The following is a 12,641-nucleotide window of genomic DNA, read 5'->3' as shown; positions in this document are numbered from 1 at the left end:
GGTCCCTCAGGCGGACGGCCGCGTGGTCCCGAGCCGGGCCGTGTCCCTCAGGCGGACGGCCGCGTGGTCCCGAGCCGGGCCGTGTCCCTCACGTGGACGGCCGCGTGGTCCCGAGCCGGGCCGTGTCCCTCATGTGGACGGCCGCGTGGTCCCGAGCCGGGCCGTGTCCCACGGGGTGGGGAACACATGGACATGGAGAACAGGGACTCCTGGGGTCTTGAGTTTGGTTTCTGCAGCTGCACCACTGAAGAGAGGCCATTTGCCTTGTCTCAGAGGGATCTGTTCTTCTCTTCCTTTCTCTGTGGTGCTGAACTTCTGTAGTCGAACATAATTGCCTGGTTGCGGAAAGCCCTAGAAACAGACAAGAAAGACTGGCTGAAAGAGACGGAGCCCGAAGCTGACCAGGACGGGTACTACCAGACGACGCTCCCTGCCATCGTCTTCCAGGTTCTGTTGCGCTTCCGAGGCTCCTTCCTGCTCATTCTTAGACTCTGTGGGTTTCACCAATCAGCATAAAGTGCCTCCTTTCGCAGTGAAGACAGAGGGAGCCCCACCTCGTGTCAGGCCCTGAGGGCCATCTGTGCCAAGCAGTTTTGCCCACAGTCGCTTTAGTCTCCGTGGGGTGTTTGTATTTGAACTAGAACCTAATTACATGTTATTTGCATGTGATGCTCAAATATGAGTTTGCTTTTTGATGTTTCCTTATGTTGTAAATGTCCGAGATTTGTCTTCATAAATGCTGCCTAATTGAATATCACCTGATGGAGTTGGGAAGGAGTCCTTTATATTTGAGCCATAGTCATGCCTTCTTATGGCTAATGTACTTTTTGATGCCTGGCACCTGCTGGTGTCCTTCAGCTTCTTTCCCATCCTTTCCTTCTGGCCGGTGGGCGTTTCTTCCTGGAGGAGGCTTTCTGGCAGGACGAGGGCTGAACCGTGTTCTGATACTTGTGTGGGACCGTGTCAGTGGCATGTGCTTGGGTGCCAGCTGGGCACAGTGAGCAGTGTGGGCATCTCTCTCTGGATGACCCTGTTAGTCAGCATCATATGGACCTCACCCTTTCCTTTGTTTTGGAAACTGGTGTCATGACAGACCACGTGTGCCATGGGCCTGGGGTGAACTTGGCCATCTGGCCTTTCTCCATCTCTCCGCATCGGCCTCCCCTCAGTCCGGTGTATACCCTCCTTTGTAAGGAATCCACATCGCAGATGAGCCCCGACCCTGGCACCCGTGGGGCCCCGCCACGCCCAGCCTCCTCAGGCCCCCTCTCCCTGTGAGCTTGGGGAGCATGTACGTTTCCCTGTTTGTGGAGGCCAGCCTGTTTGCGGTAATGAGGAAGTGGTTCTCTTGGTTTTTCACCCAGTGAGAAGGTTGTTTGTTTGACTAACTTCGTTATTTTTCAGGTGCTTTCATTTTCCCCCTGAATATGGATTGTAACTGCCAGTTGGCAGATAGGGGTTTTATGTGAGGGGAAACTCCTGTGAGTTTATATGACAATGTAAGTTCTCCAATTTTCAGATGTTCGAACAGAATCTCCAAGTTGCTGCTCAGATAAGTGAAGATCTGAAAACAAAGGTACTAGTTTTGTGTCTTCAGCAAATGAATTCTTTCCTGAGCAGGTAGGTATTTTTCCAGCATGCTCATTTAGAAAGTGTGTGTTTTCGAAACCTAAAAGCAGAATTTTGATCTTAATATGCCTGATACTAAAAAAATACTTGAAGCCTGGATTTGCTGAGCTGACCTTTGTTGTCTTCAAGCAAGCGTTTCTTCCTTGGCGATGGACCGGGCCATTTTTCCGAGAGCCCGGATGGGCCTGCCGTGCCGCCCTGGGCAGGGCGGTCGGGGCCACCATCACCGAGAGCCTCCTCCAGACGTGTCCTTTCTGTTGTCCAAACTGCCCGGAGCCCGGGAGTGGGGGCTCCTTCGGGGATAGCTCCACATCCCGTCACTGGGAGGTGGCCCTCTGAGGCGGCTCGGGCTGTGTCTCGGTCACCTCCCTCCCTCTGCATTGTTTGCAGAGAAGATTTTCAAGCCTGTACAGAAGTAGGAGGAAAAGTGTAAAAACTTTGACCTGTCATCCATCTTTAAGAGCTGTCCCTTTAAAGCCCCCAGCACTGCCTCGGTACCCCCCCACGTACTTTAAAACAAATCCCAGACGTCCAGGCACCTCATTCCCTGCACTCTTACCCTCACTACAGGGCCATCAACCCACATACACATGAGCAGTCATCCCTTGGGATCATCTGGTGCCAAGTTTGTATTGGGGTCCCCCCCACCTCGCTGGTTCCAGAGACACCTCTTTATAGTTACGTATTCAGCCAGAGCAGCGCCAGGGTCTGCATCGGGAGCCATCTTTTGGGCTCCTGGTCTCGGTTCCACAAGTGTGGCCTCGCCTCTCTTCCAACTACTGGTCTGATTATCTCACGGCGCCTAACCCTCCCTGCCCGCCAACCACAGGACTGTGGCGTGTGTCAGACTGCCTCACGGCTCCTAACCCTCACTGCCGTGTGCCCGCCAACCACATGCTGGCTCTAAAGGCTGTGGGATTCCTCTTCACTGTCTTACCATTTGGCAAGAAGCCCACATAGGCGGCGTGTGCACCCGGAGATGCATGTCCCTCTGCCCTGCTCTGGCGGCACAGGCGCCAACGGTCAGGCCCCTCGCTGAAAGTCCCCATTAGTGACCGACCTGTGCGTCATTGCCTTATGTAGTTGTTTTGTTACCAGAAGAAGAAGTTTTCCTCATCAGCCTCGGAAGTTTGATGTCAGACAGAAAGCTAGAATAAATGCTTAATTATTTCTCTGTAATTGCCAATTTTCAGTTTTCTCCTTTCTTGAGATCTTTTTTATTTTTTTTATGTTTTTATTTATTATTGAGACAGAAACACAGCGAGTAGGGGAGGGGCAGAGAGAGAACGGGACACAGAATCAGAAGCAGCTCCAGGCTCTGAGCTGTCAGCACACAGCCCAACGTGGGGCTCGAACCCACGAACCGTGAGATCATGACCTGAGCCGAAGTCAGCCGCTTAACCGACTGAGCCACCAGGCGCCCCTCTTGAGATCTTTTAAGCGTACACACAGTGTGTTGTGTGTTCTGCTCCTGGGTGTGTTTGGGAATCTCTGTGACAGAGTCAGTAGTAAAGTGTGTAGTGATCTGGCTTGTTTTCTTGACCTCAGATGAGTTGAGTAATTATTGATTTTTCTTTAGAAAGTGAAATTTTAACTAATATTTGATAATGTTCCCAACACTATCGTATGAATTTCTAGACAAATTATGTGTCAGATGAAATAATAATTTCCTAGTTACTCAGAAATCTTTCAAAATACTTGCATACTCAGAATACTGAACCGTATTTTAAAGCCTGATAGAAGATTTATTGTCAAGAATCCGTTAAAAGTCATCAGCTTCCCTGAGCTTACAGATCACCCAAATATTTTATATTTAAAGTCTTACCTGGTCAGATGTCAGCGACGCTAGATGTATCTAAAAGGTGCGCCGCGCTCGGCTGACGGTTGCCGGGGGCTGTGTGTCGACAGGTACAAGGACGAAACGCAGTCGTACAAAGAGGAGCACCTGCGGGACCGGCAGCACCCGCACTGCTACGTGCAGTACATGATCGCCATCATCAACAACTGCCAGACCTTCAAGTGAGTGAGCGTGGGGCAGGGCGGCCGCACGCCGCAGAGAGGGCAGAGGTGCCCGCCGCCTCACTGGGTGTCACTGCTTCCTTGCAGAGAGTCCATAGTCAGCTTAAAGAGGAAGTACCTGAAAAACGACACGGAAGCAGGCGTGTCTCTGAGTCAGCCAAGCATGGACGGGGTCCTGGACGCCATCGCGAAGGAGGGCTGCGGCAGCCTGCTGGAGGAGGTCTTCCTGGACCTGGAGGTGGGGCCTTCTCTGCCGCTTCACTTCTAGGCTGAAAACGGGGCTTCTGTCCCTTGAACCCTTGTCCCCCGTGCGGAGCTGGCAGTCCAGCTCACCTCGCTCCCTGCTGGAGGGCTGTCCCCTCTTCGAGGCCCAGGCACGGGGCCCTCCCGATGTACAGCGGAGCGGAGGCTCCCATGGACCTGTCAGCCTCGTCTGCTTAGCGGACGACACGGTGGAAACGAGTGTGCAGAAGGAAGGCTGATCACACTCATTGGTGAGGTCTCGACACCAGAACCAAACTGAGAGTATGTGCACGCCGACACACATCACGGACACCAGTGTCCGTTTTAAATGAAAGTACAAAACAAAACCATTGACAAAACGCATCTCACACCACATCTGAGGCATAATACACCAAGAACAGCAAGTAAGATTTGTTTCAGGAACACAGAGATGGTTTAGTATTATCCAGCTGTATTAGCAGAAACTAGAATATATTGAAAAAAATAAAACCGTGATCATCTCGGGTCCTGCTGGGAAAGAAGTAGCTGGAAAGGAGCTTTTGGGCTGAATGGTGGGATCATTTTGTGATAGAACTTTCTTGGAAATGGTTTAGAAAACAGATGGAATGTACACATTTGAAATTATTTCAAAATAAAATAACAGCTATAAGAGAAAAGTAAAGATGATTAACCATTTCATAGAAAAGGGACAGATGTTCTAAATATGAAACAAAATCCCTGATCTCCCTGTTTTTCTAAGATATGCAAATTCAAACCGAGCGTGCCCTGCTGCTTAGCAGGCTGGCAAGGGTCAAACACGGCAGTGCCCGGCTGTGTTGCCGCCGGCCTGGGGACAGACGTGCCCTCTGCCGTCTGGAGGGTCACTGACGCTTCAGTGTGCACCTCGTGGACTGAGCCCCCTCGGGCTTTCACCTGCGGAAACACACTCGTTGCAGCCTTCTTCATAATTGCCAACTGTGCAAAATTGTAAGTGTCGGGGGGGGTGTGTGTACATAAGTTGCAGAGTATCTGAGTAATAAATACACGTGAACATTGAAGGGATCCTGTGCACTGAGAGGCACGCGTGGTCGTGGGCGGTGTCCCTCTCCCACAGTCACGGTGCACGTTCGCGGATCGCGTTTCCCATGAGTGTGTGCTGCCGTCACAGAATGTCACCGAGACTCTGCAAGCCTCCTGATACACGTGACTCGGCGACGGTGTGCAAGTGACGTTTTCTGTGTTCTTTTCAGCAACATCTCAGTGAGCTGATGACAAGGAAGTGGCTGTTAGGGTCCAATGCCGTGGACACTATTTGTGTTACCGTGGAAGATTATTTCAATGACTTTGCCAAAATTAAAAAGCCGTACAAAAAGGTAAGCGTGTGGGCAGAGCCACTTGGTGTGTGCTCCCCTGCAAGCTGGAGCCCACCTGGCATCTGGTGTGGAACTCGGTCCTGTTCGCTCTTCCGTGACGGCATGTCCACAGGTGGCCTTGCTACCCTGCCGCAGGCAGGCCGCGTCGGTGTCTGAAGAGAAGCTCGGGAGGTGACGGGGTTTCTGTTCATTTAGCCGTACTGCCTCCCCACGAACCCAGGCAGGGAGGGTGGCGGTGGGGGCTGAGGGGCAGCCGTTCCGTCTCCGGATCCCTGTCCCGGGCTCAGGCTGCCCGCCTGCCTCCACCCGGCCCAGGCCCCGGGGCTCGTCTCGGTGCGGCCGGTCCCGGGAGGAGCCGGGGGCCTGGCGCGGACGGGAGAGCGCAGAGCCGTGAGCCCAGAGCCCCCGAGTCCCTCGGCCGTCTGCACGAAGTCCTCCCGCGGGGCCTGGCCGTCTCCTTGCTCCCTGCTCGGGGTCTTCCCAGGGCCTCGGGCAGTGTTGGCGCTTGTTGCTGTAAAAGGTGAAAAAGTGGTACGTTCTAAGAAGACTGTTTCTGGCTTATGGAGGTGGTTTTGATACACTGACTTCACGTTGAGACATTGAGTGTTTCTGGGATTTGTCTCTGGACCCTTTTGGACCTGTGTGCACGGAGTTGTGTCATTCTAACAGTGACACTGTTTTCATTTCTGTCCTCACATCGTCACGTCTTGTCCTGCTGTGTTGAATGGTACCCAGTAGAGCCCCTGTGTAAGGCCTAATTTTAAAGAGAAGTCTCGTGCCTCTGCCGCTAACAATGATAGCTGTGGGGAGACCTGGTGGTCAGGACCGCCGACTGACCGGCCCCCTCACCCCCTGGCCGGTCGGAGGTCGGCGTGCAGCCCTCTTGGCCGTTGCTTGCACGGTTTTTGGTTCCACTGTTGACTTCGTAAACATCGGGTACATTGAGGTAATCCCGGGTGTCTGAGGAGCGCTGTGTGCAGGCCTCCAGATGGGAGCTGGGGCTTGTCCCGTCGGCTCCTCTCCGGTGGCTTGCGGGTGCGTGTGTCACGTGAGGACCTTGTTTTGAGTTCCCCTTCACCGCGCCCCGGAAGGCCCCGTCGTGGACACTCTTGTGGCTCAGTGAGGGGACCGGTGGAAACTCAGCCATGCTCCTGGCCGGCGGTTGACGGTGTGGGGGTGTGTGCCTGGGTCTCAGCAGGGCGGGGACCCAAGCAGGGGCCTCGCTGACCCCGAGTCTGCCCGCAGAGCATGACGGCGGAGGCACAGCGGCGTGTGGTGCTCGAGTACCTGCGGGCCGTCATGCAGAAGCGCATCTCCTTCCGCAACGCGGAGGAGCGCAAGGAGGGCGCCGAGAGGATGGTCCGGGAGGCCGCGCAGCTCCGCCACCTGTTCCGGAAGCTGGCCTCCGTGAGTGCCACCTGGGCTCCGGGGCTCAGTTCATTGTCCACCCCCCTCCACCGCCATCCCCGGGCTGTTTAGGCCAGCTGATCAGGGATCAGGTGGCTAGTCGGTCCTTCTTGTGTGAACAAGACCCTGTGGGTGGGGGTTCGTGTGCTGGGCTGTGGCTCCTAGACCCTAGTTCGGAGGCAGTGCTAGCCAGGTGCTGGCCTGACTCTCATGGGCGGGCCTGGGCTCACTCCCTGTAGTCTGTCCCCTCCCTTCTGCTGGCAGCGTCCCCACGGGGTGCTTACTGAGGGCTCCACTGCGGATCCTGAGCCAGATCCTGAGCCACCTGTGTGGGAGGTGGGGACCCAGCTGGGTGGCCTCTGCCAAACAGAGGGCTTGACAGAGACTAGTCAGGTGCCCCTCCTAGTACCCATCAGCTACTGGTGCTCTGTCTTCCAGGGCTTTAGTGAGGATGCAGACGGGTACTGTGACACCATTGTCGCCATTGCAGAAGTTATTAAGCTGACAGACCCGTCTCTTCTCTACCTGGAAGTCTCCACTCTGGTCAGCAAGTACCCAGACATCAGGTAAGGGCCCATGTGCCTTCCTGTTTCAGCCAGAAGTCATGGATTCCTTGGGTCACTGGGAAGATGGAAGAGCCTGGCCATCAGGTGTGAGCGCCACTTGTGGGGGGTTCTGGGCTCCTGTGGGGATAGGCTGTGGGGCGACTGCCAGGGGTAGGGTGGACTTCAGGAACAGTAATGTCTCTGTGCCTCCCCTGGCCCTGGTGTCCATGGGCCCCAACACGGCGACACGTCCCCCGGGGGTCAGCACAGGTGGGAGCGGGTCACGCTCTGTTTTCTGGGGAAGGTGGCTTCCGGAGCCCCGTCTCATGCTCCTGGACTCAGAGAAGAGAGGACACGGGCCACACTCGCCCAAGGCACTCAGCGTCTTCCCTCTCTGCCCGTGCTCTGGGCTTGCTTCAAGCAGGAGGGCTGGTGGTCCCGTCCTCCCCAGGGTCCTCCTGCTCTAGGCAGGCAGTCTGTTAAAGACTCAGGGGAACAGACTAGAAGGCTTTGTGCTCGTAGCTTGAAGAAGAGGCTGCAGTGGGAGGAGAGCTCTCGGTTTCTCTGCTGCTGTGGCGAGGGGCTCACGCCTCTTGCCCGCAGCTGTCCACGCCCCTCCGGGGCCTCGGTGTGGCGAGCCGGGCCGGGGAAGCACCGGGGGTGTGTGGGTCGGGCCTGGGGGATGAGCGCACCGCCGACGCAGCCCGGGTGTTCTCCGCGTCCACAGGGATGACCACATCGGTGCACTGTTGGCTATGCGGGGGGACACCAGCCGGGACATGAAGCAGACCATCATTGAGACGCTGGAGCAGGGCCCGACCCAAGCAAACCCGAACTACGTGCCCATCTTCAAGGAGATCGTGGTTCCCAGTCTGAACGTGGCCAAGCTCCTCAAGTAGCCTGTTGGGCCCCAGCCTTGCTGTGATGCAGTGCCCCTCCCCCACCCTTGGAAGTGCGTGGCAGCCAGAGTGACGTGAGACGCCCCAGTCCCGCACGCCTGCCTCCTATGGGGCCGCGCTCATGGCTTCTTGAAGAGCGAGCTCTCTGATGGCCGTGGCTCTCCTGGCTTTCTCCTCTCCGTAAGGTCCTTTGTGAGGGGCTCTGGTGTGTGTCCCCCGTAACCCTTGGGTCTCCCCTCATTTCTGCACAGTGTAAACACCTCTGAAACTCTGCTGCTCAATAAAAGAGTCTAAACTCCTATAGGAAAACGAAGACTTCCCGGTTGTTAAGGGTGTCTTGCTCAGAATGACCTAGTAAGGTTCCAGAGAGCGGAAGCCAGTTTCCGGTCGGCAGGTGTGCAGCCCAGAGAGGTGCCTCAGCCTGGACCGGGGGCCTGTGTCCCGCAGCTCTGTGTGGGGCCCCCTCGTGCTGAGAGCCCTTCCGTGTGGGAGGGACAGGCATCCCTCCGGTGCACCCTCCGTGTCCTCCCGCAGGAGCCAGCCTGGCACCGGCGGGCGTGGCCAGGCAGGTCCTCACTGGAGATGTCTGAGCATCAGGTCTGGCAGATCTGAAGTGAACGTGAGAACATTGATCTGGTGACACGGGATCCCATGGACCCCTGTGGGGTAACCGTCTCCACGGCAACTGCTTCAGCGGTGGCCTCATTTGCACTTTTAGTCTTTAATCTCACACCAAATTAACAAACAAGTTTCATTCATAAGGCTGCCAGAGTGTGGGGGGAGGGGGCTCCTGACCACGTTTGTCTAACTGGTGTGAGCTTGTGAGCTGACGTCCACCTGGGGTCCTGTCCCCCTCAAGTCTGCCAGTGTGCAGTCCAAACAGCCATGACCCCGGAACATGGAGCCAGGAAGCATAGACACTTCTTTCTGTCCTGTGGAAATCTTCTGGGGAAGGTGGGCCACATGGGGCCTCCCACTGCCCACCCTCCCTCCTGTGTGGGGCACCTGTCAGCCGGGCATGCTACAGGGACACCAGTGCCACCCGGGACAAGACTGGGGACACGGCGAGAAGCCTGGAGATGGACTCCCCGGACAGCTGGCCCAGGGGGAGTGCAGGTGAGACCCTGACAGACCTGGGTGGGTCAGGTGGTGGTCCTCCAGGCCCCGGAGCACCGGCTGCTGCCGAGGCCAGGGGAGTCCCCTGTGGGACTGGACGAGAGGGGCCTGGTCCACACCTGGATTTCTTCGTTTTGAGCCAACAAGTCTGTAGTCTTAGGTGGTCCTAGAACCCACATTCCTTGAGACTCCTATTGACTTTGAAATGGCTGTAAATTTACAAAAAGAGGTTAGATTTTTCTTATAAAAAGTATCTATGGACTCAGCTTTGATGTGCCATTTTCTTTTTATAATAAACATATAAAATTATAACTATTAAAGGTGTGTCTGTGTCCTAAGACTTCAAGGATGAGTTGAGGGGCCGGAGGGGCTCCACCTGGTAGTGGAGGCAGGGGCCACCTGGGGGGGGGGGTGAGATCCACCTGGGGGTTGGGAACAGGATTCCCCAGGACATTGAGGGGCAAGTGCACATCTCCATCTCTTGGGTCTACCCACACTTCTGCCTCCCCCATCAGCCTCATCTTGACCCTTCAGGGACCCTCCTTGACTGCCCAGACTCTGGACCCTGCTGTCCCTGCCCACTTCTATTCAGCCCTGCCTGCCCCCCCTTCCTTTAATGTCTCAGGTGCTTCCTCCCCCGCTGTGGCTCCGTGGGTACTGTTCTGCCCTTTCTGGGGCCTATCCCGTGTGCAGTGGCGAGTTTGAGGAAGTGAGTGAGTGGCCATGTCCATTTGTCTCGGAAGAATCAGTTCTGTGCCAGAATTTGTGTGTCCAACAACCTCCTTGCACCAGCCAGAGGGGCTGCCTCTGACACATGGGCACACACACGCGCACATGTGTCCATGTTAATTTTAGTGCCAGACCGGTGTTCACCTGCAGAAATTGCTCCTAAAATTCTCCTTGACACGATTCCTCATTTATAAACGAAGTTTGCACCCAAAGTGCCTTGAAACATTTTTAATAGATGTGATCATGCAGACTTGACAGGGTCTGTGAGGGGCCCTGCCCAGCAGGTCCGGGACGTCACTCACTGTAAGGCACATCGTTCTGTGATCAGGGGGACACAAAATTTGACTGGATTTACATTCACAAAGTTAACATACATAATTTTCACCACTCCTAATTAACATACATTTCCAGCTTCAACAAAATTGTTTATATCTGCTTTCGCAACAGAGGATAGAAGCACTGTAACCAAATTATTTTCAAGAAAATACAGAAGTGAGAAATAATGACTCCTACGGTTGTGTTCCTTATAGTCTACCATAAAGTAGGCCAAAGTTCAGTATTAAATAAATAGGAATTCTTTTCTAATAAAAAATTTTACAACAGTTTTCCTAAGGAAATACATTCATAAGACTCTGTGGACATTCTGCTTTACAATGACGAGAACAGCGAGGCTTCTCATTGACGACGTGTGTCCGCAGCGCAGGGGCTCTCGCGTCCGATGGGAGACGCCAGACGGCCCTCGCGAGCGCTGCGGCGTGCGGTTCCGCCAGGGAGGCTCCGGCCTGGAACTCCGGCTCCCTGACGGCTGTGTCGGCCCAGTGCACTTCGTCGGACCGCCTGCCCACCGCAGAAAACACCAGCGAGAGCCGAGCCTGAGACGTTTGTCAAACCCCTGTCGCCAGGTGGTTTCCTGGCTCCGGCGTTGAGTGGGGTGCCTCCTCGCCACTTCCCCTGACTCGGATCCGGGTCCAGTGGTCCAGGTGAGTTGTTAAGGCAGCTAGAGATGCCGGACCAGCTGGAGTGTGGACCCTGGGGCACCAGTGCGGCAGGACCCACCCTGCTCTAGACAAGACCCTGCAGGGAGTGGACAGAGCGCGCGCCTTCCTGGGGATGTGGGGGGCGCCTGCAGCTGCTGGCCTGGGGCTCACGAACAGGCAGGTTTTGTTGTACAGATAATGGCTGGATTCTGTGCTCACAGTCGGTCAAAATGGTCACAGTGTAGGGAATAACTACAAAAAGCCGAGCGCCACCCCTGTATGTGTGACTTAGAGAACGCAGATCTTGATGGGCTCTGTTGAAGAGACGCCACAGTGACTTTTCCTGGTTTTTCTCAACAGCAAAGCTGTGAACAGCAGATTGCACAGACCTTGTCCGTCAGGGACTCCGTGGGCACTTTCACAACACTACGAACTGGGAGCAGACCTGGCCTTCGATGGCTGTGAGCATCTACACCGTGAGAACTTGGTCACAGCAGTTTCCTTTCCTGAGCAGAGCTGAGCTGGGCCTCTTTAGAAGAGCTTCTAGAAGAGTCCTTTGCTACCTCTTTCTCATACAAAACCCTGTGTGAAGAGCAGGCAGGGGCACATGGGGGCCGCTTCCCTGGCTCACGGGAACAGACTGCTCACCCCACCCTCTCGCCCACTCCCCCAAGAACGGCCAGTGGCGTCCCTCCAGAGGACTGGACTGCGGTGGGGGTCAGGGGTGGAGGGGGTCTGTGCTAAACACCTTCAGGGCAGGCCCAGGGGTCTTGTAAAGGTCCCGACCCTGGTCCCATTAAGCTGCTGTGAAGGCCCCATTCTTCACCGCTGGAGCTGTGACCCAGCAAGGGCATTTCCAGGGTCAAGTGGGACAGCTCAGGCCAGAGACGGGGTGTTTTGGGGTGGGGCCACACATGCAGCCCAGAGGCTGCCACACTGACACCTGGGTCAGGGCTGGACCAGTCACAACCCCAAAAGGGCATTTCTGCAATTGTACCTACAGTCCTAAGGTGGCCAGTAGTTCAAAGATCGGGTAAGTGGACATTAAGACGTCACACAGGGCCTAGGCTGCCCACGTCCCCAACCCCTCATCCTGTAAATTGCTCCTGGCACCAGGGTTCCTGGCCTCCCTGGGGGTGAGAGCCCTGCCTAGGCCCAGAACCGTGGGCTAGCATCAGGATGGGCAAACCTCACTTTGTCTGGGTCTCAGTTTTCCTGGCAGTGCTTATGAGAGAATGGACACAAAGTGGCAAGAACTCAAACACAGAACCAGGCTTCTGGGGGCCCAGGGCCCTCCCTGACTCTCAGTCAGGCAGGGAAGAGTAACACAAGAGTGCCAGTCAGTTCACAACCAGGGTAGGTGGTCACGAGGACCCACAACAGTCTCCTGGCAAGGGCGCAGCCCAGACCTCCCAGAAGCTGGAGGAGGCCCTGCCCGAGTCCAGGTCCACTTCCTAGCCAGGGGCCTCTCTGCAGGTGGCTCGATGGAATTCCCAGGTTCAGGCCTCGCGGCACAGCCGGTCCCCTGGGGCCGACTCTTGTCCAAAGAATCCGGATGGCTGCCCTATCCCAGCACCTAGACTCCGTATGCGGGAGACCTCGGGGCGAGGCCGTCACAGCGGCGTCTCCTCCTGCTCCAGAGCGTGCGGCGGCGCGTGGCACGAGGGCGGCAGGGACGCGAGCTTGAGCAGCGCGGGGCGGCGGCGCGCGCGGGGCCGCTGGAAC

The 12,641-nt window shown here is 55.9% G+C and overlaps 1 protein-coding gene across 2 annotated transcripts in view; it reads left to right on the top strand.

The window, feature by feature from the left end:
- EXOC3 (exocyst complex component 3) overlaps positions 1–8,407 on the top strand; it is a 21,151-nt gene extending 12,744 nt beyond the window's left edge. For both annotated transcript variants that reach the window (XM_029941122.1, XM_029941123.1), the window contains exons 7-14: positions 322–447; positions 1,520–1,620; positions 3,538–3,648; positions 3,736–3,886; positions 5,121–5,243; positions 6,489–6,650; positions 7,089–7,216; positions 7,923–8,407. In XM_029941122.1, the coding sequence (XP_029796982.1) occupies positions 322–447; positions 1,520–1,620; positions 3,538–3,648; positions 3,736–3,886; positions 5,121–5,243; positions 6,489–6,650; positions 7,089–7,216; positions 7,923–8,094 (1,074 nt within the window). In that variant the 3' untranslated portion in view covers positions 8,095–8,407. The remainder of the gene's footprint in view (positions 1–321; positions 448–1,519; positions 1,621–3,537; positions 3,649–3,735; positions 3,887–5,120; positions 5,244–6,488; positions 6,651–7,088; positions 7,217–7,922) is intronic.
- The last annotated feature ends 4,234 nt before the right edge of the window (positions 8,408–12,641 follow it).

The sequence above is a fragment of the Suricata suricatta genome, chromosome 6 (assembly GCF_006229205.1).
Source record: "Suricata suricatta isolate VVHF042 chromosome 6, meerkat_22Aug2017_6uvM2_HiC, whole genome shotgun sequence".
Taxonomy (NCBI): domain Eukaryota; kingdom Metazoa; phylum Chordata; class Mammalia; order Carnivora; family Herpestidae; genus Suricata; species Suricata suricatta.
The sequence above is the reverse complement of the archived record's forward strand: the minus strand, read 5'-3'. Positions and strand labels throughout refer to the sequence as shown.